The sequence below is a fragment of the Triticum urartu genome, chromosome 4 (genome assembly GCF_003073215.2).
Source record: "Triticum urartu cultivar G1812 chromosome 4, Tu2.1, whole genome shotgun sequence".
NCBI classification, from domain to species: Eukaryota; Viridiplantae; Streptophyta; class Magnoliopsida; order Poales; family Poaceae; genus Triticum; species Triticum urartu.
Genome location: NC_053025.1, coordinates 86,406,416 through 86,433,697, shown reverse-complemented (window position 1 = coordinate 86,433,697; position 27,282 = coordinate 86,406,416). Strand labels below are relative to the sequence as shown.

The 27,282-nt window shown below is 44.0% G+C and overlaps 1 protein-coding gene across 1 annotated transcript; it reads left to right on the top strand.

The window, feature by feature from the left end:
* Positions 1–20,851: 20,851 nt before the first annotated feature.
* LOC125550815 (cleavage stimulating factor 64-like) lies at positions 20,852–26,539 on the top strand. The gene is made up of 10 exons (XM_048713913.1): positions 20,852–21,040; positions 21,613–21,691; positions 22,325–22,499; positions 23,511–23,544; positions 23,657–23,895; positions 23,981–24,058; positions 24,758–24,793; positions 24,880–25,290; positions 25,560–25,802; positions 26,018–26,539. Exons 1-10 carry the CDS (start codon positions 20,998–21,000, stop codon positions 26,147–26,149), a joined length of 1,470 nt encoding a protein of 489 aa, XP_048569870.1. The 5' UTR covers positions 20,852–20,997; the 3' UTR covers positions 26,150–26,539.
* The last annotated feature ends 743 nt before the right edge of the window (positions 26,540–27,282 follow it).

Genomic DNA, 27,282 nt, shown 5'->3' with positions numbered 1-27,282 from the left:
ACCAATAGCAGAGCATGAGCCGGAGTTAAAATACAAATCAGCTGATGACACTAAGATGGTTGACTTTGTGCATGGCGATTCATCCAAACAATTCATCATCAGCGCAAACTTGGATCCGAAATAGGAAAGCTTCAGACAGTTCATCATCCGTGAGAACCGGGACATCTTTGCATGGAAACCTTCAGACATGCCGGGTGTCCCGAGGGAACTCGGTGAGCACACTCTTAATATCAATCCAAAGTTTAAACCAGTTAGACAGTTTCTCCGGCGGTTCAATGAAGAAAGGCGCAAGGCCATCGGAGAAGAGGTGGCCCGGCTCTTGGCAGCCGGGTTCATTGTGGAGGTCTTTCACCCAGAATGGTTAGCTAACCCGGTGCTTGTACTAAAAAAGAATGGCACCTGGCGTATGTGTGTGGATTACACAGATTTGAACAAAGCTTGTCCGGCTGATCCTTTTGCTCTTCCCCGTATTGATAAAATCATTGATGCTACGGTGGGTTGCGCACGGTTGAGTTTCTTAGATGCTTACTCCGGTTATCATCAGATTAAGATGGCAGTCAAGGATCAAGAAAAGACAGCGTTTATAACTCCTTTCGGGGCTTTCTGCTATGTGTCTATGCCTTTTGGGCTTAAGAGTGCCCAGGCAACTTATCAGCGGTGTGTGCAGAATTGTCTTCACAATCAAATTGGGCGCAATGTTCATGCCTATGTGGATGATATAGTGGTGAAATCCAAGGAAGAGGAAACCTTGGTCACAGACCTGAAAGAGACTTTTGATAATCTTCGGGTTTACAAGATGATGCTTAACCCGGCCAAGTGTGTTTTTGGAGTGCCAGCCGGCAAGCTCTTGGGTTTTCTGGTGTCTAACCGAGGTATTGAAGTTAACCTGGAGAAAATCAAGGCAATTACATCTCTAGCCAAACCAACCTGCGTCAATGATGTTCAACGACTGGCGGGTCGTGTGGCCGCTTTGAGCCGGTTCATAAGCCGGTTAGGGGAAAAGGCTATGCCTCTGTATCAGTTGATGAAGAAAACGGATGTTTTTGTTTGGAGCGATGCTGCGAACGCCGCTTTTGAGGATCTGAAGGCACAACTGGCTGAGCCGCCGGTCCTAGCTGCTCCAATTGAGAAAGAGCCGCTATTGTTATACGTGGCTGCCAACTCATGAGCTGTTAGTGTGGCAATGGTGGTAGAGCGCAAGGAGGCTGGCAAAGAGCATCCGGTTCAGTGGCCGGTTTATTATGTCAGTGAAGTGCTAATTGAATCTAAGCAACGATATCCACATTGGCAGAAGCTTGTTTATGGGGTGTTCATGGCAAGCCGGAAGCTTAAGCATTACTTTCAGGGACATCCAATCATTGTGGTTAGCTCTGCTCCTTTGGGAGACATTATTCAAAACAGAGAAGCCACAGGGCGAGTTGCCAAGTGGGCAATTGAGCTTGGGTCTCATGGGCTGAAGTATGTCCCACGTACTGCGATTAAGTCTCAAGCCCTGGTTGACTTCATCAATGACTGGACAGAGATGCATATGCCAGAAGAGAAGCCGGACAACACATATTGGACTATTCATTTTGATGGACCTAGGAAATTGGAAGGCTCGGGGGCTGGAGTCGTATTAACTTCCCCACAAGGTGATAAATTTTGTTATGTGTTACGGTTGATGTTTCCATGCACTAACAACGCAGCAGAGTATGAAGCATTGCTCCATGGTCTTCGAGTGGCAAAGGAGATGAGCTTGAGCCGGGTCAGATGTCTTGGTGACTCAGATCTAGTGGCTCAGCAAGTATCTGGCAAGTGGGATTCCAAAGACCCTCTCATGGCGGCTTATCACCGAGAGGTCGATACTGTTGCAGGATATTTTAAAGGTTATCAGGTGGAACACATTGACCGTCGAAAGAACGAAGCAGCTGATGCTTTAAGCCGGATGGGGTCTCAGCGCAAGCCGGTACCACCCAACACCTTTTTAGATGTTTTGCATAACCCCTTTGTCAAGTTGCCCATAGAAGAAGATTTAGCTGTTCCTGTCCCAGAGGCGCAGTTGGTGGCGGCTCTTCATGTCATCCCAGATTGGACGGTGCCATTCTTGGCTTACATGACCCGGGGAGAGTTGCCAGCGGATGAGACTCTGGCTCGGCAGATAACCCGGCGATCTAAGTCCATGACGATTTCGGATGGAGAGTTATTTCATCGCAGTTTTCCGGAGCATTTCAATGGTGTGTTTCCCCCGAAGAAGGTCAAGAAATCCTTCGTGAGATCCATGAAGGCGATTGTGGTCATCACGCCGGGTCAAAATCTTTAGTGGCCAAGGCATTTCATCGCGGTTTCTACTGGTTGACGGCTCACACTGATGCAGAAGATCTGGTCAGTAGATGTGACAGATGTCAAAAATTCGCACGACAAGCGCATGTGCCGGCTCAAGAGCTCCGGATGATTCCAATCACTTGGCCGTTTGCAGTCTGGGGGCTTGACATGGTGGGACCTTTCAAAAGGTCTAAGGATAAAAAGACACATCTCTTGGTGGCTGTTGATAAGTTCACCAAATGGGTTGAGGCAGAGCCTGTGAGTAAGTGTGATGCAGCCACGGTGGTTCACTTCATGAAAAAAGTAATCTTCCATTTCGGTTTTCCACACAGTATTATCACAGACAATGGCACTAATTTATCCCAAGGGGCTATGGAAGAATTTTGTCAGCGAGAGCACATCCGGCTTGATGTTTCTTCTGTAGCTCATCCGCAATCCAATGGTCAAGCTGAGAGAGCCAATCAGGAAATTCTAAAAGGGCTAAAACCCTGGCTTATGGTTCCTTTACAGCGAACACCGGGTTGTTGGGTAGAGGAGTTGCCTTCAGTGTTATGGAGCATCAATACTACACCCAACAGGTCTACGGGTTACACACCCTTCTTCATGGTTTATGGAGCAAAAGCAGTATTGCCTAGTGATATCCGTCATGACTCGCCCCGTGTGGCGGCTTATGTTGAAGCTAACAATAAAAAAGCCAGACAGGATGCGCTTGACTTGTTGGATGAAGAAAGAGACATAGCAGCAGCACAGTCAGCAATTTATCAATAGGACCTGCGTCGTTATCACAGCCGCCGGGTTAAGTCCGGGACTTTTTAGGAAGGCGACTTGGTGCTCTGGCTCATCCAAGATCTTTCAGATGCACACAAGTTATCTCCACCTTGGGAAGGACCCTTTGTGGTCAGTAAAAATTTAAACAATGGGTCCTACTACCTCATTGACGTTCGAGAGCATGCAGACTCACGTAAGTCGGAAGAGGAGACCCACCAGCCATGGAACATTGCTCAACTTCGGCCATATTACACCTGAGTCGCCGGCTCTCAACATGTACATACATCCACGTTGTATATATTATGATAAGCAATAAAGTAAGACCATCGGTCTCCTTTCTTTTCATAGACTATACATCTTTATTGTTTCTTACAAATGACTATTAAGGAGCTGATCATATTTGAATCAAGTTTAACCTTTTTGGTCCAGCTCATGATCGTATCCGAATCTAGCTGCAAGTCTTGTGGTCACTTGGGGGCTTCCTGTTCAAACATAGGTCATATTCGAACCAAAGAGAACATAGCTGTCGTAAACCTCTTGATCGGCTCAAGGCCAAACTCACTTGGGGGCTTCTTGGATCGTATCCAAATCATAGCTTAACCCCTTTTGAGTCCGACTTGGATCGTATTCGAATCAGGGTCGTTAAAAACCTCTCAAGGTCATTTGGGGGCTTCCTGTTCAAACGTAGGTCGTATTCGAATCAAAGAGAACATAGCTGTCGGTACCCTCTTGATCGGCGCAACGCCAAAGCCACTGGGGGCTATATGGTCGTATTTGAACCTTAGCTTAACCCCTTTGGTCCAGTTTATTGATCGTATTCGAATCAGAAACCCCCAACCTTTTGAATACAGAGTTAAAATTATGTTTATTATCTGTTGCTTGCCTTTGAGTTTTGTTGTTTCAATATTACAAATAAGATAGCCTGGTTTTCTTCACTGGCTCAATTATTGGACAACACAGCCACCTGGGTTATTCAAGCCGGTGGTTCAAGGATCCAAAGGTACGAGCTACTATGATACGATGATAATTGAATATTCAAGGAGTATTAACTTTTCATGCATATTGAATTATCAATTCATCACCTGGGTTATTTAAACCGGCGATCTAAGGATCAACAAGGATAAGGTATGGTTTTTACTTATACGCGCTTACCTACTGCATTAACTCAAGAGTTAGTATTCAACCTTATCCTTTATTTATATTTGTCTCTATTTTTCTTATTGAGGTAAATTTATGGGTTGTGCATTAGGTGTTTAAGCCTAGTTGGTTCTAAACCACCTTGCCAGTTTTTTCCTTGTATTCACAGGAACATAATTCAAGCATTGCAGAGACAAAGATTAAATAAGGCATACATTGACATCTGAAACACAGATTCACATAAGAAGTATTTCATGCACGACGTCATAAGCAAACATGCAGTGTTTTTAACTAAAGTTATTACAAGGCTTTATAAGCCTAGGAAGATGATCATCGTCCCTCCCTCACCGGTTCACCACCTTCTGTTTGCTGGAAGTTGGATTTTGACCAATCAAAGCCGTTCATGGCGACAAATTCGGCTTCGTCGTCAATCAGGCCGACCGGGTCAATTTCCGGGGCAAAGGCATCTTCTCTCACAGGTGGGATCAGATCTGCTACTTTGTATGAAGGAGTGGCCATCTTCTTATTTTCACTATCAAAACCCGGCTGGTACTTGTCAACATTGGTGTCATCTCCAAGACTAGTCGCCTGGGGCCGGATTACGCGGACACAGGCTATGAAGTCATCCTGACTAAAAGGAGACCCGTCCTCCTTCACGGTAGGATAGCCCCTTGCTATGTCCGCCGGGTCTAGGTCTGGCACCCAAGCCTTGGAGCGGCTTAGGGCAGTCAAAGCTCCGGCTCGCACACAGGAGCGTTTTACTTCTTGGAACCAGGCAGGAAGGATGGACATCTTGTTCAGGACATCACTAAGCCGGTTGGGTCCTTGATTTGCAGGAGAGATAGCGGCCAAAGCCCGTTGTGCACCAATGTACAATTGTTCAACCAAGGTGTATACTGCCTTCAGTTTAATCAACGGGTCTTGGCTCAGATTTTTACTTCACGGACCTGTATATATTTTTAACAGAGTCAGTTGGCGGATCATATTCCAGTTTGGCAAAAATCACATTAAAGATCAACTCAAGCAACTTACCAAAGATAGCAGCAACCATTTGAGACACCCGGCCCTTCAAATTGTTCAGCTCTATTGAAATTTCTTTCAGAGCTATTTCGGTTGTCTCAGCTCGACGGGTCAGGAGTGTTTTCTCATTTTTCCCAAGTTTTCTCTTTGGCAGCACAGCTGGTCTTCAAATTTTCCGTTTCAGAAAGGCTTATTTGCAGTTTGGAGGTGGAAGATTTCATTTCTGACTCCTGACTCGCTAGCCGGGTCTTTGCGTCAGTCAGTTGAGAGTTTAGTTTAGACAATGCATTCTGTGAAACATTCAGATAAGTCAAGACTTGGTTTTAAACTCCAGTATCCAAATTCAAGATTCAAGTCCCAACTACTTTACGAATAAACCACTTGGCACTTGGGGGCTAATGTATGCCAAATCAAATTTTTACGACTCTACCAAATATATTTGAAGTCCCAAGTCTTTTACAAAGTAACAACACTTGGCACTTGGGGGCTAATGTACACAGTTCAGCAAATTTATCAAGGTTAAGCTGGAGTGTTAAGTACTTTAAAGACAGTTTTAAATTCTAAAGTACCGATTCATTAATGATCAAAATAAACCGGTCCTTGGGGACTATGGGTGAAGTTTTGTTCTATCAATACCAGGCAAAGATTCAGAGGTAAAAGTATCGGCTTATATTCTAAGTCTACAGGTTATTTCGTTTCTCTCATAATCTGAAGACTTGGGGGCTGAAGGAATATTGGTAAACCGGAACAAACGTACCTCATACTTCAACTGAAGCTGCTTGACCATCTCGATCTCAGACTCACGACTGGAGTGTACATGACTGAGATAGCCGAATAAGATATCACTGGCATTAAGACGGTCATAGTTGACAACATCAAAGCGAACATTCTGCCTCTCAATTGCTTCTTGCTTTGCTGTGCACCGAGCCAACACCGTTGGGTTCCCCGGCTCAATAAAGCGGCTCCCAGTAATTTGAACATTTTGAGCATGTGGAGATGGCGGGACGATTGAGCTTGACGGTTCAGCTGTAGAAGGATTTTCAGTGGCTTCGTCAAGGGATGGCTCCGGAGGATTTGCTTCATTGGCCATAGGCGGATCTTTTGGGGCGTCGGTTAAAGGAGAGGGCGGCCTAGCCGGGTCAGATGCTAGCACTGGCGGGTCTTCCGTCGGTTTTGTTACCTTCGCCTTCTTGGATTTAGCCTGGCCGCTAAAGGAAAAAATATATATTACAGGACAGTCAGCATCAAGATACAATTGATCAACCCAGAAGAAAAGAGGATTTCTGATTACCCATGAGCAATCTTGAAAGCCGGAAATTGTGTTTGTGATGAGTTGCCTGAAGAATGAGACACCTCCTGAAAAGGTAAAAGAAAGGAGTTAAAAGGAATACAATGAGCACGATTCATTAAAACAAGTTAAGATGAGTTCGTGTTCGAGGTACCCGTTGAGTATGCTTACGAGGATAAAGCTTTCGTCTTCTCGGAGAACTTTGCAGGCAAGATGACCATACCCTCGAAATCACTTCTATCTTTGCTTGCTAGTTGCTCGCTCTATTGCTATGCCTATGCTACGATACCTACCACATGCTTATCATGCCTCCCATATTGCCATGTCAAGCCTCTAACCCACCTTCTCCTAGCAAACCGTTGTTTGGCTATGTTACCCCTTTGCTCAGCCCCTCTTATAGCGTTGCTAGTTGCAGGTGAAGATGAAGTTTGTTCCTTGTTGGAACATGGATATTTTGTTGGGATATCACAATATCTCTTATTTAATTAATGCATCTATACACTTGGTAAAGGGTGGAAGGCTCGGCCTTATGCCTGGTGTTTTGTTCCACTCTTGCCGCCCTAGTTTCCGTCATACCGGTGTTTTGTTCCTTGATTTTGCGTTCCTTACGCGGTTGGGTTATAATGGGAACCCCTTGATAGTTCGCCTTGAATAAAACTCCTCCAGCAAGGCCCAACATTGGTTTTACCATTTGCCACCTAGCCTTTTTTCCCTTGGGTTCTGCAGACTCAAGGGTCATCTTTATTTTAAACCCCCGGGCCAGTGCTCCTCTGAGTGTTGGTCCAACCTGTCAGCCGCCGGTGGCCACCAGGGGCAACTCTGGGCTGGCCTACCGGAACCTTGGACAATCCGGTGTGCCCCGAGAACGAGTTATGTGCAGCTCCTATCGGGATTTGTTGGCACATCCGGGTGGCTTTGCTGGTCTTGTTTTACCATTGTCGAAATGTCTTGTAACCAGGATTCTGAGCCTGATCGGGTCTTCCTGGGAGAAGGAATATCCTTTGTTGACCGTGAGAGCTTGTGATGGGCTAAGTTGGGACACCCCTGCAGGGTTTTGAACTTTCGAAAGTCGTGCCCGCGGTTATGGGTAGATGGGAATTTGTTAATGTCCGGTTGTAGAGAACTTGACATTTAACTTAATTAAAAATGCATCAACCGCGTGTGTAGCTGTGATGGTCTCTTTCCGGCGGAGTCCGGGAAGTGAACACGGTGTTGGAGTTATGCTTGAATGTAAGTAGTCTAGGATCACTTCTTGATCATAGATTCTCGAACATGCTTTGCCTTCTCTTCTCGCTCTCATTTGCGTATGTTAGCCACCATATATGCTAGTGCTTGCTGCAGCTCCACCTCACATACCTTTTCCTACCCATAAGCTTAAATAGTCTTGATCGCGAGGGTGTGAGATTGATGAGTCCCCGTGACTCACAGATTACTTCCAAAACCAGATTGGAGGTGCCGATGATAACGTGCAGGTGACGCACCCGAGCTCAAGGAGGAGCTCGATGAATACCTTGTTCGTTGTGATGTTTCATTTCCAGTTGATAAGTAGTGGAGCCCAGTCGGGGCGATCGGGGATCTTTTGCATTAGGGGTAGTCTTCTTTTATTTTGGTTCTGTAGTCGGACCTTGTTTGTATCTGGATGATGTAATGCTTTATTCGTGTATTGTGTGAAGTGGCGATTGTAAGCCAACTCTGTACCTCTTTCTTATTCAGTATATGGGATGTGTAAAGATTACCCCTCTTGCGACATGCCTACAATGCGGTTATGCCTCTAAGTCGTGCTCCGACACGTGGGAGATATAGCCGCATCGTGGGTGTTACAAGTTGGTAATCAGAGCCTTCCCCGACTTAGGAGTCCCCTGCTTGATCGAATCGCTGGCGTTGTTGAGTCTAGAAAAATGTTTTGAGTCTCATAGGATTATATATATCGGAGAGTAGGATTCTTTTTACTCCTCAGTCCCTTCGTCGCTCTGGTGAGGCATCCTGACGTAGAGTTTTGACTCTTCTCTTCTCAAATTTCACTAAAAAAATTTAGGATCACGCGGGTATCTTGGAATCGTTCTGATGGTTTTGTGACGAGAACATTGTTCTTGGTGCCTCCTGACATTTAGGGGTTGTGGCAGTGTCCCGGGGAGTTGAGCTCCGAGGTGTTGTCGTCACAATTTTATCGTTGCAGTTCTGGAATACCTGAGTTTCACCGACATCGAAAATCTCTTTTATGCAGTTGTTGGTGAGATAACCTCGACGCCACCCAGTACTGGGGCGGGAGTTCGGGAGTATTGCCATAACTCGTATAACAGATGCTTTTCAAAGGTTGAGGTAAATGATTTCCGAAGGTTTCTTGGTTATGTGTTGAAGGATGGATACAACTGGATGTAGGATTTGTTAGTTTGGGTGAGATATTATGCTTCCCCTGTATCCCCAACACCTGATTGCATAACTAGAAAGTTTCAGGAGTTTATAAGTGGGAATTCAAGTAGCTCCTAGGATATCTTTCCGACAGATGTATGATATGAAATTGGGGTTCGACATCTAGTGGTCCGCCTATCCACGGTTGGTTTTACAGTGGTCTCGTTGTGTCTTAAAGAGTCCTTGGCTATGCTGACTCGGGGACGCTTCGTATGTCATGTGCACTGCCTTGTACATGATGGTGTTGTACGATCGAGCCCGTGTGGGCCCCACCACGAAAACTTCGGACAAAATCTCTATCATATGTTTGTCCCGGCTTATTTTGCAAGCCAATCCTTTGTTTTGTTTTGTTTGTGGTATTCGAGTTGCTTCGAAGTCAAATGTTGATTCCATACCTTTCCTAAACGGTGTTCTCATATTTCTATGTGAATACTAATCCCTCTTGATCATCTAGGTTGTCATGTTAATTCTTTTTCAACCGGCGTGTTTCTCTTCAAGTGGATCCGATCATTTCAACATCAGCAAGATCAATTATCAGTTCTTCTCAATGTTGTTTGTTTCATCCGTCCCAAGTTGCCTTTGTTTTCCCGCCCTCCCACCCTTTTTCTTCAAGGACTCAGTTTTCTTAATCAAGTATCCATCTTATGAATGTGAAGACTCTTCATTCTTGTCTTTCAATGTTCTTATCCGGTGATTCTCATGAAGATTCTAACGGAGCTTCTAGTTTATCATTCTTCGTTCTCTTTTCTTCTCCGGTGGATCCAATTCAAGCTTTGTTGATCATATCCTTTTCCTCGTTTCAAATACCTTCTCATGTCGGTGCACCTCTTAATCATCCACTCTTGCTACTCTATTGTTCCGGAGTGCTGAAGATATCTCAAAAGGCTCGTATTGTCATTCAAGATCCGTTCAACATATTTCATGGTTGTTATCTCATTCAAGCCATTTAATTCAACCGGTGCAATCTCTCTTTTAAATTGTTCAACGGTGTATCTTTTGAGTGGGCCCTAACCCACAGGTCTTTTCCCAGGATCTTACCTGACTCTTCTAATCTTCCATGGAGTTACTCTCAAATTCTTTTTGAAGTTTAACGTAAGAATGAGTTATCATCAGTCAAATGTCTTTCATCAAGGTCTTCCAAATTCTTCACCGTTGGCTCAACCTTTAAATTTGTCATCCTGGAGTATCTCAACAATTCATGGTGGCGTTTCTCATCGTCATTCTCAACATTTTAAGACCAACGAAGAGTTTTCCTCCATATCTTGCTCCATTCTCTTCAAGATTCATGGTGCTAGCCTTATGACATCCTCTCATAATTGTTTTGATTGTGAGAATTCTTTTCACCCATCCGAAGCAATTCAGGAGACTTTTCAGTTTGATTCTTCTTAACCCATCATCTCAGAACTATTCTTTCTCAGCTTTAAGCTATCGTTCTCCAAATCTTACCGGTGCATCATTCAAGTTTTCTCTAATCAGCTCGTGATCTCTTCGTTCTCATTCCCTCAAGAATCTTCGTTCATATGCTAATTTTTCCTGGTGTTTCGCTATCTTTTCCTTGATCGTTTTTAATTCTTACGGTGGTTCGTTCAAGAGTTCTTCTCCTTCATTATCATACAGATTCATTCGTTCTTTCATCCTATCGGGGGATCATCGAAGACCTTCTCAAGTTTGCTCCATATCTATCTTAATCCTTTCTACGAGAATAAGTAGTATGCCAAATCCATTTGCTCGTCGATTTAATTGGTGAAGGATTCGCATAACGTAATTCTAATTATTGTTTCGTCCAAGTGATTTAATTTCCTGCTTTTCGGAGTGGTTCATCATATCACATTCTCGGTTCGAGATGCTTTATCTTTCTTTCCCAGAGTTCCAAGCTCTCGCAATTATATCACCACGGAGATTCATCTAAATCATCGCAAGGCTTCACCTTGTGTTTTCAACTTCTCTTTCCTTTCATTTGATCATCATTTTGTTACCGGAGTTCTTCATGGAGGATCTACATGATGGTTCATAAAGGATTTAATTCCTCCTCGAATTGTTCATCAAGATTCTTTTCAGAGGAGCTCAAGCATTTTTCATCTTGCTATCCGGAGTGCAATTCTTTCTACCGTATCATTGGAGGTGGTATTATGTCATTCTTGATAATTTGAGTTCATGTTTCATGATTCACATGTTGTTAAGAATGAGGTATTTTAAATCCATCAACCTCTTCGTTGGAGTTATCTTGTGTTATGTTTCACCTAAAGCCTTCCCTAAGGATTGTTGCTATTTATGGTGCTCATAAATGACCCAAGTTCTTCTTTTATCCTCCCGGTGAAATAAGTTTCTCGTCTCCTTGTTCTTATCAATCCAACCTTTTTCCGCGAGTGGCAGATTGTCACCTCATAATTTTGAGATGTATTCCATAAGACCATATCAAGTTTATGCTTTTCGTTGTTGATAATCCAACAACTCCATTCCAGCATTTGTTGTAAGTGTGCTCTCTCAAGACCTTGTTTTCCCTCCGTTCATGCCATTCCATTCTCTCATTTCTTCCGGAGGCATTGTGATGTTGCTCTCTTCGACCCATCATCTTGTTTTGTCAAGATCATGTTTCTTTCTTTTGCTTATCCATTTAACCGGAGTGTTGTGTCCTCTGCTCAAGTTCTTTTCATCCTATCAAGTTTCTTATCACTTTTCAAACAGAGTGTTGTCCGAATTTGTTCTTCCTTGTTCCTCGTTCCTAACGAAGTGTTTTTTTCAACTTCGCTCATCTCCGTTGTATTCGTTCTTCCAAGTTGTTCAACATCTCAAGGTTCTTTGGTTTCACTCGTTTGTCAAAGAAGCAACTTAGTTTTACCTTCTCTTTTCCTCTTCCATTTTCTCTCCGGTGCCATTCTAGATCTCGGGACGAGATCCTCTCGTAGTGGTGGAGTGTTGTAACGCCCCGAGACCGTTGCGCCAGGTGTCTTCCAGTTATTCGCTGTTGTTGCCTTGTCATTTGTTTGCGTGTCATGCATTTCATATCATGTCATCATGTGCATCGCATTTGCATACGTGTTCGTCTCATACATCCGAGCATTTTCCCCGTTGTCTGTTTTGCAATCTGGCGCTCCTATGTCCTCCGGTGTCCCCTTTTGCCTCTTTTCATGTGTGGGTGTTAAATGTTCTCGGATTGGACCGAGATTTGCCAAGCGGCCTTGGTATACTACCTGTAGACCACCTGTCAAGTTTCGTGCCATTTGGACTTTGTTTGATACTCCAACGGTTAACCGAGGAACCATAAAGGCCTCGTGTGTGTTGCAGCCCAACACCCCTCCAAAGTGTCCCAAAACCCATCTAAACCTCCTCCATCCTCTCGGTCGTTCGATCACGATCGCGTAGCCGAAAACCGCACCTCATTTGGACTCTCCTAGCTCCCTCTACCTATATATATGTCCTCTCCCCCGAGATTTTCGCGGATGAAACCCTAGCCCCGCTCCTCTCGCGCCGCCGGACAAAAATCCCCGCGCCGGACATGTCCGCGCCGCCGTCCCCGACGAATCCGCCGCCGCCACATCACCACCACGGCCTTCTCTCTCCTCCGCGGCCCGCCCAGGCCCCGGGCAAGCCCGCCGAAGCCCATCGGGGCCCAGGGCCGCACTCGCATGAGCCCGCGTCGCCGGATCTGCGCGCCCTTTGCCGGACTTCGCCGGAGCACCCCGCCGACTCACCGGCGTTCGTCGTCCACCGCCGCCTCGACACCACCGGAGCACGCCGCCGCCTTGAGGCACGCTTGCCGCATCAGGTCGCCGGCCCCCGCGCCTGTCCCCATCTCCTTCTTCCTCCTTTGTCTGACCTCTCTCACCTCGCTCTCTCTATCTTCCCTTCCCACAGGTTCCTCCATCGCCGCCCGTTAAGCTCCGATCGACGCCGGCGGCCGTCACCGATGCCGGGAACGGTGGTCCCGCCCCGTTCTCCACTGGATACGGCGGATCTGGCCGCCCGCGCCGCCTCGCTTTCGTCTCGTTTGCCGGAGCTCTGCCGCACCGCCGCCCTTGTCCGGCCTAGATCGACCTCCTCCTGTCGGGGGAGACGACGAGCGTTCGCTCGTGGGCTGCCTCCCCTCGCGCTCGTGGGCCCCGTATTGGGCCACATCAGCCACCGGCCCAGCAGCGCAGGTCCATTTCCCTCTCCAGCGTCCTGGGCCGAGCCCATGGTGAGCCATCCCTCTAAACCCCCCTCGTGCACACTTTAGCTATCCTACGCCCATGTTTTTTCCACTAAGTCCTCGAAGTTTCCAGGTTCATGTGCCCATGTTCATCATGCCATAACTTCCTGTGTCATGCTCCGTTTTGCGTGCATGAGATATCAAAATGTTCATCATGATGCCCTCTTCATTTCATTCCATTGCATCATGCTTGTTTGAGTCTATCTTGATGCCCTAAATGCTGTTGCAAGAGTGCTATGTAATGTAAGTTTCTGTTTCTTAACAGATTATGGACATTTGTCATTTTTGCCATGATTATTGTGTGCTACATATGAGCATGAGCTCTACATGAGTTTTGGGCTATGTCATGCCATCTTTACAGGGGTGTATGCCATGTATTTTTGTGATCAATGTGGTGACTAGCACAAGCATGCAAAGTAACTCTCGTGATGTTGCTGATTTCAGGGACTTAGAATTCTTCTAAGTCATTTTCCTGATGTTATTTTTATGCCATGTTTTCTTGTTGCTACAGAGTGATCCATGTCCCTTTTGAGCATGTTCAGTAAGGATGATTTTGAGATATTGTTATATTCTATCCATCCATGTCTTTGTTTGCAATTATGGAGTACCCTAGCATGACTCAATCTTGATCTACTTTTGCTATAAAATGTTCCTAGCAGATTGTTTACGTGTTAATCAATTTTGCCAAGGTTATTGTAGTTGATCCATGCATGCTATGAGATTTTTCTTGGCATGGTTAGCTTATTGATCATGTCTTCTTGCTGGGTGTATGCTTAGTTTTTCATGCAATGCCTTGTGGTGAGTGCATCGAACTCGCAAACATGCCTTCGTAATTATGTTCATGCCATGTCCAGTTTTCTGCTAAGTCTGAATCTGTTAACGAAACTTGCTATGTTTACATGAGTGCCATTGTATTTTCTGATCCCTTTTGTCTTATGGTCAGTAAGGGACTTTTGTTATATGCTTTGAGTACTTTCATGCCATGCCTTGCCTTGCCATGATATGTTCCTGTAGCATGTTGTTATCTTGCTCTAAACTTTGCTTCCTGATGTTAATTCCTGACATGTTATTTTCACTAAGTCTGAGATGTTGTTATCTTTTGCACTTTTTCCATGCTTGTTTTAACCTGCTATTGTGTGATTTAGCCGTAGCTCAGTGTTCATATTTTGTCAAGCATCTTGAGTGGATCACTTCCATGTGCTTTCTTGCTATGTTGGAGTGCAGTAGCTTAGTTTCTTGTTGCATTCTAGATGGCATCATGCTGTTAATCGCAGGATTGTGCCATTCTTGTTTTGCTTGCCATTTCCAAACCGTGCATCCGATTCCGGTGATCTTTATATCGATTTCGACCGAAATCAACCCATATTTCCAGCAGCACTCTTGGTTTTCCAAGTTGAGGCCTGGTTCAATCTTTCCCTTCCGGAGCACGCATATGCATTGCATATCACCTCCCGCATATCATGCCATGTTTTGCATCATGTTGCTTGCGCATTGCACCGTGGTTGATTGTTGTTTCCTTTGCTTGTGTTCTTGCCTTGGGTAGAGCCGGAAGACGAGTTCGTCCTCGAGGTACCCGTTGAGTACGCTTACGAGGATCAAGCTTTCGTCTTCTCGGAGAACTTTGCAGGCAAGATGACCATACCCTCGAAATCACTTCTATCTTTGCTTGCTAGTTGCTCGCTCTATTGCTATGCCTATGCTACGATACCTACCACATGCTTATCATGCCTCCCATATTGCCATGTCAATCCTCTAACCCACCTTGTCCTAGCAAACCATTGTTTGGCTATGTTACCGCTTTGCTCAGCCCCTCTTATAGCGTTGCTAGTTGCAGGTGAAGATGAAGTTTTTTCCTTGTTGGAACATGGATATTTTGTTGGGATATCACAATATCTCTTATTTAATTAATGCATCTATACACTTGGTAAAGGGTGGAAGGCTCGACCTTATGCCTGGTGTTTTGTTCCACTCTTGCCGCCCTAGTTTCCGTCATACCGGTGTTTTGTTCCTTGATTTTGCGTTCCTTACGTGGTAGGGTTATAATGGGAACCCCTTGATAGTTCGCCTTGAATAAAACTCCCCAGCAAGGCCCAACATTGGTTTTACCATTTGCCACCTATCCTTTTTCCCTTGGGTTCTGCAGACTCAAGGGTCATCTTTATTTTAACCCCCGGGCCAGTGCTCCTCTGAGTTCCACTGCATATAAAAAAGAAGGAAGTGATGTCAAGTTTTAATCATCAAAGAATGTTTCAAACAACCTAAAAACTTAGTAAATAGGCAGTTGCACACCATTTTATAACAATCTTAGTTCCAAAATCAACATGTCTATAACATAATCTTTTATTATAACATGTATGCATTTTTTTTGTTTGCACAGACTTGTTATGTTAGTTGCACAGTTTGTAGTAAATAGTTGGCAAGAACATGACCTTTTTTACTACAGAGTTTTTCTGACTTTTTCCTTCGTTTGTTGCAACGATCCACATGTTTTCTGTTGGCAAGGAGCTGATTTAGATTTTTCTGCACATAATTTGGACACAATTTGATGCTACATTTTGAGATGGAAAATCCAAGTGAAAGAAGAAAGAAGAATTGGATGACACACTATAGATATATGTTTTTCATTGCCATTTCTGTTTTTACTTCCAGTATATTTGAACATATTTTTACACTATAGCTTTGCAATAGGTGTACTACCAGAATATATGTTTGGGACAAGTATATATGCATGACTACTTTAATATGGTTTATGGCTATAATAACCTTGTTTATTTCTCTGTTGCACAAATTGCTGGAGAAGTTGCTATTAATCATTGTGTGGTTTTCACAAAAGTTCTTGTGTTTTAGCTGTTGTACTGCAGATTTTTGGTTTTAGCTAGAATAGATCTTTCAGTTGGCCAGCATGCATGTTTAGTTGGACTGTCAATGTGTTCAGTTGGCTAGAATACATGTTTCAATTTCCCAGGATGCATCTATCAGTTGGCCAGCATGCATGTTCAGTTGCACAGTCAATGTGTTCAGTTGGCTAGAATAGATGTTTCAATTTCCCAGGATGCATATATCAGTTGGCCAACATACATGTTATAATGGGAACATGCATCTATACACTTGGTAAAGGGTGGAAGGCTCGACCTTATGCCTGGTGTTTTGTTCCACTCTTGCCGCCCTAGTTTCCGTCATACCGGTGTTTTGTTCCTTGATTTTGCGTTCCTTACGCGGTAGGGTTATAATGGGAACCCCTTGATAGTTCGCCTTGAATAAAACTCCCCAGCAAGGCCCAACATTGGTTTTACCATTTGCCACCTATCCTTTTTCCCTTGGGTTCTGCAGACTCAAGGGTCATCTTTATTTTAAACCCCCGGGCCAGTGCTCCTCTGAGTGTTGGTCCAACCTGTCAGCCGCCGGTGGCCACCAGGGGCAACTCTGGGCTGGCCTACCGGAACCTTGGACAATCCGGTGTGCCCTGAGAACGAGTTATGTGCAGCTCCTATCGGGATTTGTCGGCACATCCGGGTGGCTTTGCTGATCTTGTTTTACCATTGTCGAAATGTCTTGTAACCAGGATTCCGAGCCTGATCGGGTCTTCCTGGGAGAAGAAATATCCTTCGTTGACCGTGAGAGCTTGTGATGGGCTAAGTTGGAACACCCCTGCAGGGTTTTGAACTTTCGAAAGTCGTGCCCGCGGTTATGGGCAGATGGGAATTTGTTAATGTCTGGTTGTAGAGAACTTGACACTTAACTTAATTAAAAATGCATCAACCGCGTGTGTAGCCGTGATGGTCTCTTTTCGGCGGAGTCCGGGAAGTGAAAACGGTGTTGGAGTTATGCTTGAACGTAAGTAGTCTAGGATCACTTCTTGATCATAGATTCTCGAACGTGCTTTGCCTTCTCTTCTCGCTCTCATTTGCGTATGTTAGCCACCATATATTCTAGTGCTTGCTGCAGCTCCACCTCACATACCTTTTCCTACCCATAAACTTAAATAGTCTTGATCGTGAGGGTGTGAGATTGCTGAGTCCCCGTGACTCACAGATTACTTCCAAAACCAGATTGCAGGTGCCGATGATAACGTGCAGGTGACGCACCCGAGCTCAAGGAGGAGCTCGATGAAGACCTTGTTCGTTGTGATGTTTCGTTTCCAGTTGATCAGTAGTGGAGCCTAGTTGGGGCGATCGGGGATCTTTTGCATTAGGGGTAGTCTTCTTTTATTTTGGTTCTGTAGTCGGACCTTGTTTGTATCTGGATGATGTAATGCTTTATTCATGTATTGTGTGAAGTGGCGATTGTAAGCCAACTCTGTACCTCTTTCTTATTCAGTATATGGGATGTGTAAAGATTACCCCTCTTGCGACATGCCTACAATGCGGTTATGCCTCTAAGTCGTGCTCCGACACGTGGGAGATATAGCCGCATCGTGGGTGTTACACATGGTTTGATGACTGCCCTGCCACATTGTCATGGCCCATAGGGTTAGGCCCATGACTTGTCTGCGTGTAGTAAACAGAGCGCCCATTTTCTGTCCAATTTCCTTGCGGTATACTGGGTTGCTGCTCATCCATATCATGAGGAAGCTCATTGAGATCAGGAGGCAACTCATTGAGATCAAGCATTTTTTTTTCTTTTTTTGGCTGCTGCCACACATCCACTGCATATAAAAAAGAAGGAAGTGATGTCAAGTTTTAATCATCAAAGAATGTTTCAAACAACCTAAAAACTTAGTAAATAGGCAGTTGCACACCATTTTATAACAATCTTAGTTCCAAAATCAACATGTCTATAACATAATCTTTTATTATAACATGTATGCATTTTTTTTGTTTGCACAGACTTGTTATGTTAGTTGCACAGTTTGTAGTAAATAGTTGGCAAGAACATGACCTTTTTTACTACAGAGTTTTTCTGACTTTTTCCTTCGTTTGTTGCAACGATCCACATGTTTTCTGTTGGCAAGGAGCTGATTTAGATTTTTCTGCACATAATTTGGACACAATTTGATGCTACATTTTGAGATGGAAAATCCAAGTGAAAGAAGAAAGAAGAATTGGATGACACACTATAGATATATGTTTTTCATTGCCATTTCTGTTTTTACTTCCAGTATATTTGAACATATTTTTACACTATAGCTTTGCAATAGGTGTACTACCAGAATATATGTTTGGGACAAGTATATATGCATGACTACTTTAATATGGTTTATGGCTATAATAACCTTGTTTATTTCTCTGTTGCACAAATTGCTGGAGAAGTTGCTATTAATCATTGTGTGGTTTTCACAAAAGTTCTTGTGTTTTAGCTGTTGTACTGCAGATTTTTGGTTTTAGCTAGAATAGATCTTTCAGTTGGCCAGCATGCATGTTTAGTTGGACTGTCAATGTGTTCAGTTGGCTAGAATACATGTTTCAATTTCCCAGGATGCATCTATCAGTTGGCCAGCATGCATGTTCAGTTGCACAGTCAATGTGTTCAGTTGGCTAGAATAGATGTTTCAATTTCCCAGGATGCATATATCAGTTGGCCAACATACATGTTGAGTTGCAGAGTCAATGTGTTCAGTTGGTTAGAATAGATGCTTCCGTTGGCCAGGATGCACATATCAGTTGGCCAGCATGCATATTCAGTTGCACAGTCAATGTGTTCAGCTGGCTAGAATAGATGTTTCAGTTGGCCAGGATGCATATAACAGTTGGCCAGCATACATGTTCAGTTGGCTAGAATCATGTTTTAGTGGCGTGCATATATCAGTTGGCCAACATACAGGGGGAGGGGAAACTTGCCTGGCATGCATGTTAGAAAACACGTTTAGTTTTGATCTCAAACCATGTTTAGTGTGCAGATGCACTCATGGGGGTGGGAGGTGGTGTGATATTGACAATGGGGTGATGTGGCAGATCCACTCCTTTTTTGTAGCAACTTCTTCATGGATTTGCTGATAAATTCATGGAGAAGGGTGTTTATAGATACAATACAAGAAGGGGGAGAACTGAAGAGGGGCAGAGAGGAATTACTTGCCTGATGTTGCTACCTGGTATGGCTCTGATCACCCTGCTCTTTAGATCAACTTGTTAAAGCAGTTTCTTTTACTTTTGGGCTACTATGACGGCTGTATAGAAGGAGGAAGAAGCCTTGGATCCCTTCTTTCGTGGAGGACAAAAAGATAGCATGGGAGGGGCTGGGGCGTGGGAGGAGCTGAGACGTGGGGGCACGTGAGCGTGGGGACATCTGGCCACGTGAGGATCGTCTTTTCTGTTTCGGATTGGGTGCTCCATCACCTCGGTTTAATGATCGCCTATCTCTTTCCTTTTCTGTACCGCGTGGGGATAGGGGCTTACCTTTTTAGGTCGGCCGCCCGATCGTATTAGTGGGTAGCCGGTCGTTTACTAGACGCGTCCTAACCTAAAACCCGTGTTACAGCTATAGCTATTATCAGAGGCGGATTTAGGGCCTAGGCAGTTGCCCCGGACGTAAAGACAATTTCCTTGGTTGAGCATGCGGCTTGGCATTTTTCTAGGTCCGTCATCTGCTGCTATTGTATTTGTCTTCTCTCTTCTTTAACTCATCATGAATTTGATATGACACCTCTTATAACCCACCACCCTATATTATATCGAGTACTTACTTTTAGCCTTCATGATAATCTTTTTGGACGCTAATAACTGCCATATGTGTGGCATATACGACATGCGTTCACACACCGTGTGTGGTGTGAGCAGGAGACAGCTCACATGGGTTGTGTGTGGGCGGACAGAATTGACCATACGTGCGGGCGCGGCTACTTCATGCCACACGCCCAACAAGTACTACTCATCTTCACCCCGTGCGTCTGGCACGAAGCAAAAATGCCCACACGTCCTGACGCTGCTACGTTAGGTACCCCGCGGGATGACGATTTAGTTGCCATCCTGGTTGGCAGATGTAGTTATCCGGGATGGCAAGTGTAGTTGTAAAAGCATGGCAACTCTATCTATTTTGGTTAACTATAGTTGCCATGTCTAATTTATGGTAGTTGCCGTGTGTAATCAAACCGTAGTTGCCGTGTGTGATTAACTACTTGCCACATATGGTCAAAACAGTAGTTGTCATGTGTGTTTACCTAGTTGCCACGTGTGGTCCAACCATAGTTGTCATGTATTGTTAATCACAGTTGTCATGTGTGTTTATCTGGTTGCCACGTATGCGCAAGTGCAGTTGCCGTGTAGCAAAGAAATACAGTTGCTATGTGTGTGTACCGGGTTGCCACGTTCGCGTAACTGCAGTTGCCATGTAGCAAAGAATCACAGTTGCCATGTGTATGTACCGAATTGCCACGTTCGCGTAACTGCAATTGTCATCCACAAGATAGTAGTGTCGTGTGGGCGAAAAGCAGTTCGCCTACACGCACATGACCTAGTTGGTGGCTGTGTGGGCGAAAAGCAGTTCGCCCACACAATGCAGCTGGCAAATAGCGTGGTGCGGGTGTGTGGGCAAACTCTTCAACGCCCACACACCAGCCCCGTCCTACGTGGCACACTAAATCCATTTTTTCGTGTCAAGATTCGTGCAAAAGACAGTGAACGACGATCCAGACATGTGGGCGAGTTGGGTAACGCCCACACGTGTGGGCAAGTTGGGTGGGCGTTAGTGTTTTCGATTTTTTTTATGATCAGGCCTTCATTGCAATCCTGCTGTTGGTTTAACTCTGAAGTGATCACGCAAACGGAAACGGAAACGTAACATCAATATAAACGAACACCTGGGCACCGAGACCGCGGAAACGTATTCAGACCAGGCCAGACTCGCTGGAAATAGCGAGGCAAGCCGCGAACAGCAGCAGCGCACCACCGCCTCCGGTCCCTACCCAGCCGCCGATGCCGCCACGCGCCGCCGCCGGCGATCTCAGCTGAGCATGGCGGCCGCCCCCGCGGGCCCCCAGAACCGCTGCGTCTTCGGTACGCCCCCCCCCCCCCCCCCCCCGTCCCCGCCCTTCTCCTCTCACAGCCCCCTGCTCCCTCCCGGGGTCTCCGCGTTCTATGTGCGTGCCTGCGTGCGTGTTCCTTCCTCTGGTTCGATCCGCGGGCTAGGAGCTCTCGCCGCGGTTCGGGCGGGAGTGGCCTGGCCCCAATTGGCGGCTACGCGAGTAGAGCTCGATTTGGGCCCCCAATCGCTGCTGCATCCTCCGTCGATTCCCCGTGGTTTTCCCTTCGTGTGTGGATGGCCGGTGCGGTTTTGGGTGGCGCGGAGCGCGTTTAGCTGCTCCCGCCGCTAGATTTGGAGTCTAATTTCATTTCATTCGAGTTTTCGTACTGTCTAGGGTTTGCCTCTTTTTTTTTTATCATTCATATTCGTCACGCCTTTGGGGTTGTTTTCCCCCAAACAAAGGTGCCCGTTAGTTGGCTTGTGCTGTATTCAACGTGTGTGACACTGATATTTACCGCACATTTTGTGTTGGCTCAGTTGATGCGGTATGAGTAGGTTCTTGAGTTCGATTGACGCCGGTTTTGGCTGTTGAATTTGGTTGCAGTTGGGAACATTCCATACGATGCGACAGAGGAGCTGCTCGTGCAGATATGCGAGGAAGTCGGGCCCGTGGTCTCCTTCAGGTTTAGTTGTGCAAACCCTATCAGTTGTGTGTCTTTGTGCCACCATGTAGTTTTCTAATTTGACCATGTTGTGCAGATACACATGTTTGTTAGATTATTATCGGATTATTCAGTATCTGTTAAAATACCCATGTGCCCTCTTTCATTCTCTTTCAAAATGAGGAAATTGTTAGCCAGCTATATGGACATGATGCTTTTAAATCCAGCACGTAACATCTGGAATATTGATTTTGTTTAAGTATGATGGCCTTATTGCACACTGCTGCTAAGCATGATCTCAGAACTCAATAGGTTGTCGTAGGGGTTGCCCTGCTTATGGATGCTGCCTCGGGCCTTTCGAAAGATAAGAGTGTTGAATGCTGAAATGATATCCTGAATATCTTATATAGCTAGTGTTATGGGATCACTTTCTGGACTACACATGCAAATGGAAATTAACCTTAACAAAAATAACAAGAAACCCGAAGATACACGTGTGTGCTGCTTCTTGATCACTGTTTCTCAACAAGTGACATTATACTGAAACTGGTTATGAGTTATTTCTATCCCTGATAACCTTTTTAGCGTTCGACGAAGCTGATGACAGTGTTGAGCTGTGACTGCTAGATACTGACCGCTCAAAATTGCTTGCAGACTGGTTGTTGATAAGGAAACTGGAAAGCCGAAAGGTTATGGATTTTGTGAATACAAGGATGAAGAGACAGCTCTAAGTGCACGCCGGAACCTTCAGGGTCATGATGTTAATGGTCGTCAGTTACGTGTTGATTTTGCTGAAAATGGGAGGAACACTGACAGAAATAGAGAAAAGGTGGAAGATCCTCAGTTTATTACTGTAGAAGAACCTTATTTCTCACCCAGCAAGTCCTATGTTAAGATGAAAGCTTGTATGGTTTTGGTTCCCATGAATTATAATACTCACTTTTCTCCAACTACCATGTGTCTCCTGTTTTGCTTTCTTGCACAGCATGTGTATGTATGTACAGATTCCTGTCTGTACATATGCACACCTGCTATTCTGCCAAAATAACTTGTGGAATTATCTTTCTGGTATTGCGGATCTTCTTTGGTATCGCGGTTCCAAAATCATCTCTAATGTCTCGATTCTGCCTTCTTTTACAAAAGTAACGTGCCAAAGTTACTGGGGTAACAAAAGCAATGTCATGCTTTCAAAGATCTCCAGAATTGTACTGAACACGTGAGGTTCTCTGCAAATAGCAAAAGAAGAATTATCTTGTAGAGGATGTATATGTGGTCAATGCATCTTTAGTTGCATCCTTTGTGATATGGTCAAGCAATGGTGTTGCAATTACTAGTGAATTTATCTCTGAAATGATATATACAGTTGACTTTCTCTTTTGGCTTACCGTTACATTATTACTACCTTTCTCTCTCAAAATAAGTGTGATGTCCTTAGCTGCTATCAGCAGCCTTTGTATCTATCCCCACACCAGTGACTAATGCTGATCTGTATGTGCTGATTTTTGTTGCCAAGTTGTCAGAATGCATCCACAAGAAAATACTGTGTATCTAAGTTTCACAACTGGACGCAGTTGATTGGTTGATAGTGGTTTACATAGGGACACTATTTTTATGCTAATTTTTCTGGAGATCATAGTGAAATACTATTGCATGATAAGGTCACTAGTTTTCAGTGCCATGTTGTAACTTTGCATATTTGGAACTAAGTAGCTTCATTACAGAAATGGAGTTAGTGCAATCAAAATTAATTTCATGCATGGGCAGTAGGAAATCTTAACCAATTGAAGTTGTCAATAAAAAGCAGATCTTGACTTATTTTTTATATGTTTATGCATTGCAGGGTCGTGGAGGACCAGGAATGTCATCTACTGTTGGTTGGTTTCAATTTCTTGATCATCATTTTGTTTATCTGTATGTTTAAGATTTCAAACTTGCCAGTTTTATGTCCGTGCGTGCTGACATTGGGTTCTTGATGGAATCCTGCAGATGCTCAGAAACAATTAACCACAACTCCCGCTGTAGGGGACACCAGCCTTCATCAGCTTATTGGTCTTCCACCGGCAATACATGCTGCATCTGTGATGGCTGGCGTTCTTGGGGGAGCTCAAACTGCAAATGTACAAAATGGTTTACCTGTCCAATTTGGGCTTGGAAATGACCCTCTTACCCATTACTTGGCCAGGATGTCAAGGCATCAGTTGTATGAAATCATGTCTGAGTTGAAGGTTATATTGAAATATCAATGTCAATTATGAAGATTAAAAATTGCTCACTGCTAGTTTTAGCTTGTTAATGTTTTTTTTATGGCAGACCCTAACTACTCAAAATAACGACCTTGCCAAAAAACTGCTGCAAGGAATTCCACAGCTTCCAAAGGCCCTATTTCAGGTGACCTTCGCTACTGATTGCTCAATTAATCAATTACTACCTCCGTATCAAAATATAAGACGTTTTTTGACAGGGAGTAGTACTTTCTGTCCCTGTTTTTGTGTACTTGTCCAAAATATAACATGATGGAATCTGTATGGGTTCTCCACCCAAAATCTGTGCCTATTTTTGCTTCATTCATCTTCACAAATTTCATACACCCTTCTTAATATAAATTTAACCAACTCGAAGTGTTCTGGTTATGCTTGTTAGAACTTTGATGTGATTCATGGTTGTCTTGTTCTCCCAGAAGGCAAAAAAATAAAAATAAAAAGTATGTTCCCTTAATTTATTGAATACTCCCTCCTTTCCTAAATATACAAGTCTTTTTAGAGAATCCAATGCGGACTACATTCGGAGCAAAATGAGTGAATCTACACTCTAAAATATGTCTATATACATCTGTATGTAGTCCGTAATGAAATCTCTAGAAAGATTATTATATTTAGGAACGGAGGGAGTAGTTGTGTACAGATCAAATATTTGTTGCGTTCAGGTGGAGGCCATTGTTGAAAGACAGGAAGGCCAGCCAACTTTATATGTTGAGCCTTGTGATTCCATGGAAGAACTTTTTTGAAATACTTTTGTTCATTGTTTAATTCACTCTAGGGTAAGAATGGAATATTCGAACATCATAACCATTTTCTTGTTGTAATGCAGGCACAGATAATGCTCGGGCTGGTGACACCTCAGATGGTATATTCCTGCTTTGTTCTGAGTTTGATGTACCTTATGTTTTCCTGATTCTCTAATATACTAACCCAGGTCTGTCGAAATCACAGATGCAGATGGCTAAGAGCCAACAGCCTTCTAGTTCGTTGGCACAATCTTCTCACCTCAATGAATCATTTCCGCAGCCAGATGATGTGTTACCAATTGTTCATAAACCTCCACCAAACCCTAATGTCATGCAGGAACAAACTGCACTGCTGCATAACTTTCCTCAGTATCAGCATTCATCTCAGCCCCCAGTCAAAATGTTTCCGCATGGACATCAGTCTGGGGTGCTGGCACACCCTCCAATGCTACCTCAGCCCTTCGGCACCTCTTCCAGTGTTCCTACTCAACCCCTTGTAACCTCAGGAGGCTTGATATCACAAGTTCAGCCTTCATTTTTGACACAGCACCCTAGACCACCAGTTATGCCAACTAATGTACAGCAACTACCCTTGACCAATCCTCATCTCCCCCAGGTATTTTTTTTCACATATAAGGAGCTTATATGTTTCTTCACAAATGATGTGATAGGTAGCAAGCCAAAGTTTGTGATGAATTATTAATCATCTTGATTGGGTCTTCTAATTTACAGAACGCCTGTAAACTATGTACTAGAAACCAAACTGTACAGTACATCAACTATTCTTGTATCTTTGCTTAGGCCCTTAAATTAAGTGATTTTTTCTAGTCAAGTTGGATATGATTCACTAATTTTACCGTCCACAAAACTCGTGTCACATTGCAGGTTGCTGCTGAACCTGAGATATTTCCGAAGGAAATAAGATTGCCTGATCGAGCTAGTCATCAGGCAGAGTTAGACCATCCATCGAAACTGAGAAAATTGGAGGACGGAACATTGACGCCAGGAATTGTAAACAATAGTCCTGCTATTTATACTGCTCCATCGCAGGTCATCCCTACTGGACCATCAGGGAGCTATAGTTCTGGTGCTGTTAACTTTCAGCAACCAGAGAATGAAGCGCCTCAGGTAATCCCCTCTAGATTTTAATTTTAGTTTCCAGCTTTCCTGTTATTTTATTATACCTTCCGTTCTTGGATGCTTAAATTCTACAGAATCTGACCTGACTAAAGTTCTAAACATTTTGCATCATGTCTCTGGAATTGAATTGTACCGAGACACAAGGTTTCTAGACTTGAAATTTTCATGTGTTCACAATTCCAATTCTTCTTGTAATGGTGCAGCTCACACAGGACGACGAGTCAGCCCTTCTGCAGCAAGTCTTACAACTGACACCTGAGCAGCTGAGTTCATTGCCAGTGGAGCAGCAGCAGCAGGTGATACAGCTTCAGAAGATGCTATCAGCTGGTAAATAGCGGCATAACACCAGCTGAGTAAGCACAGCGAAATTGTTAACCTACATAGTCAAACATTGAAGAAGGCTCGTCTAGCCACACACACACACACACGTAACTTCTCAACTTTGTTGGTATCTCTGGGCCATCAGTTTTGCTCCTGATGATTGATTTATTTGGCATTCTTTGTAAAGTTGAGGTAAAAATGTGGTGGCAAAAGAATTGTGAAGAAAGATGATAATTGTCCATTAGTTCTGTAACATTTTAGAAAACAATAATCTTATGAAGAGAGGGAGTTGTATTTGTGTTCCAGAATTGTTTGCAGAATCAGATTTTTGTTATGTCTGTTTATTTCCGACGATCTGAAAGCTATTACTGAAGGCACCGGTTGTATGCATGACAAATTTGTTACATTGCTGTTGTGGGTCCAGTATGTTCTTCAAGTTCCCTGATCATTACATGAAAGTTGCAAATGAGTGAAATCGGGTGATAGTATCAATTTTGCAAAAAATATTTGTGGCCACATTTGTTTCCACAAAACTCGAGTTTTTGAAAGTGCCCTTCGAATTTCAATAAATAAAACGTGTACACGTGTAAAAACTCTAAATCTATGAAACAGTTCTCGTTTGTGGCCCTGCACCCACACACGATGTACTATTATTTGCTATTTTTCATAGTTTGTGTAGTACTCCCTCTGCAAAGTAATATAAGAACTTTGAATATCCGATCTAGAAGGTCACATATTACTTTACAGAGGGAGCACTTTGGTGTACGCACCCGTGATTTCTTCGAGGATAGAATATTCAAAGAAAAATCGTTCACATCAGGCAGCTGATTTCTCCCGACGCATCTGATCCCCAAATCAGACCCTCTTATTTTTTTTTACGGATTGTCTTGACTTTCTGCGCGTGTATGGCTCAACCTGGAGCTTGATTAATTTGCATGCGTGTTTTTTTTTTGCGAGAAAAACTTTTAATCTATTCATCTTCAATGTTTTAACCTTCATCATTGTAGATCCCAGTGTATTTGCTGCCATGCACTAGCTATAAGACACGACAAGGTTTTTATTAAAAAATGACACTGCGATTGTTGTTATTAACTCAAGAGGGGAACGTAAAAGAATAAGCAAAACTATTATTTGCCTAGTTCAAAAA

What these genes read in the sequence shown, in the direction of transcription:
- LOC125550815 (XM_048713913.1), top strand. Translation starts at nt 20,998, where the DNA reads ATGGCGGCCGCCCCCGCGGGCCCCCAGAACCGCTGCGTCTTCG. An exon ending in CCAATCCTCATCTCCCCCAG is followed by an intron (nt 25,291 to 25,559) that starts GTATTTTTTTTC and finishes GTCACATTGCAG; the next exon opens with GTTGCTGCTGAACCTGAGAT. An exon ending in CAGAGAATGAAGCGCCTCAG is followed by an intron (nt 25,803 to 26,017) that starts GTAATCCCCTCT and finishes GTAATGGTGCAG; the next exon opens with CTCACACAGGACGACGAGTC.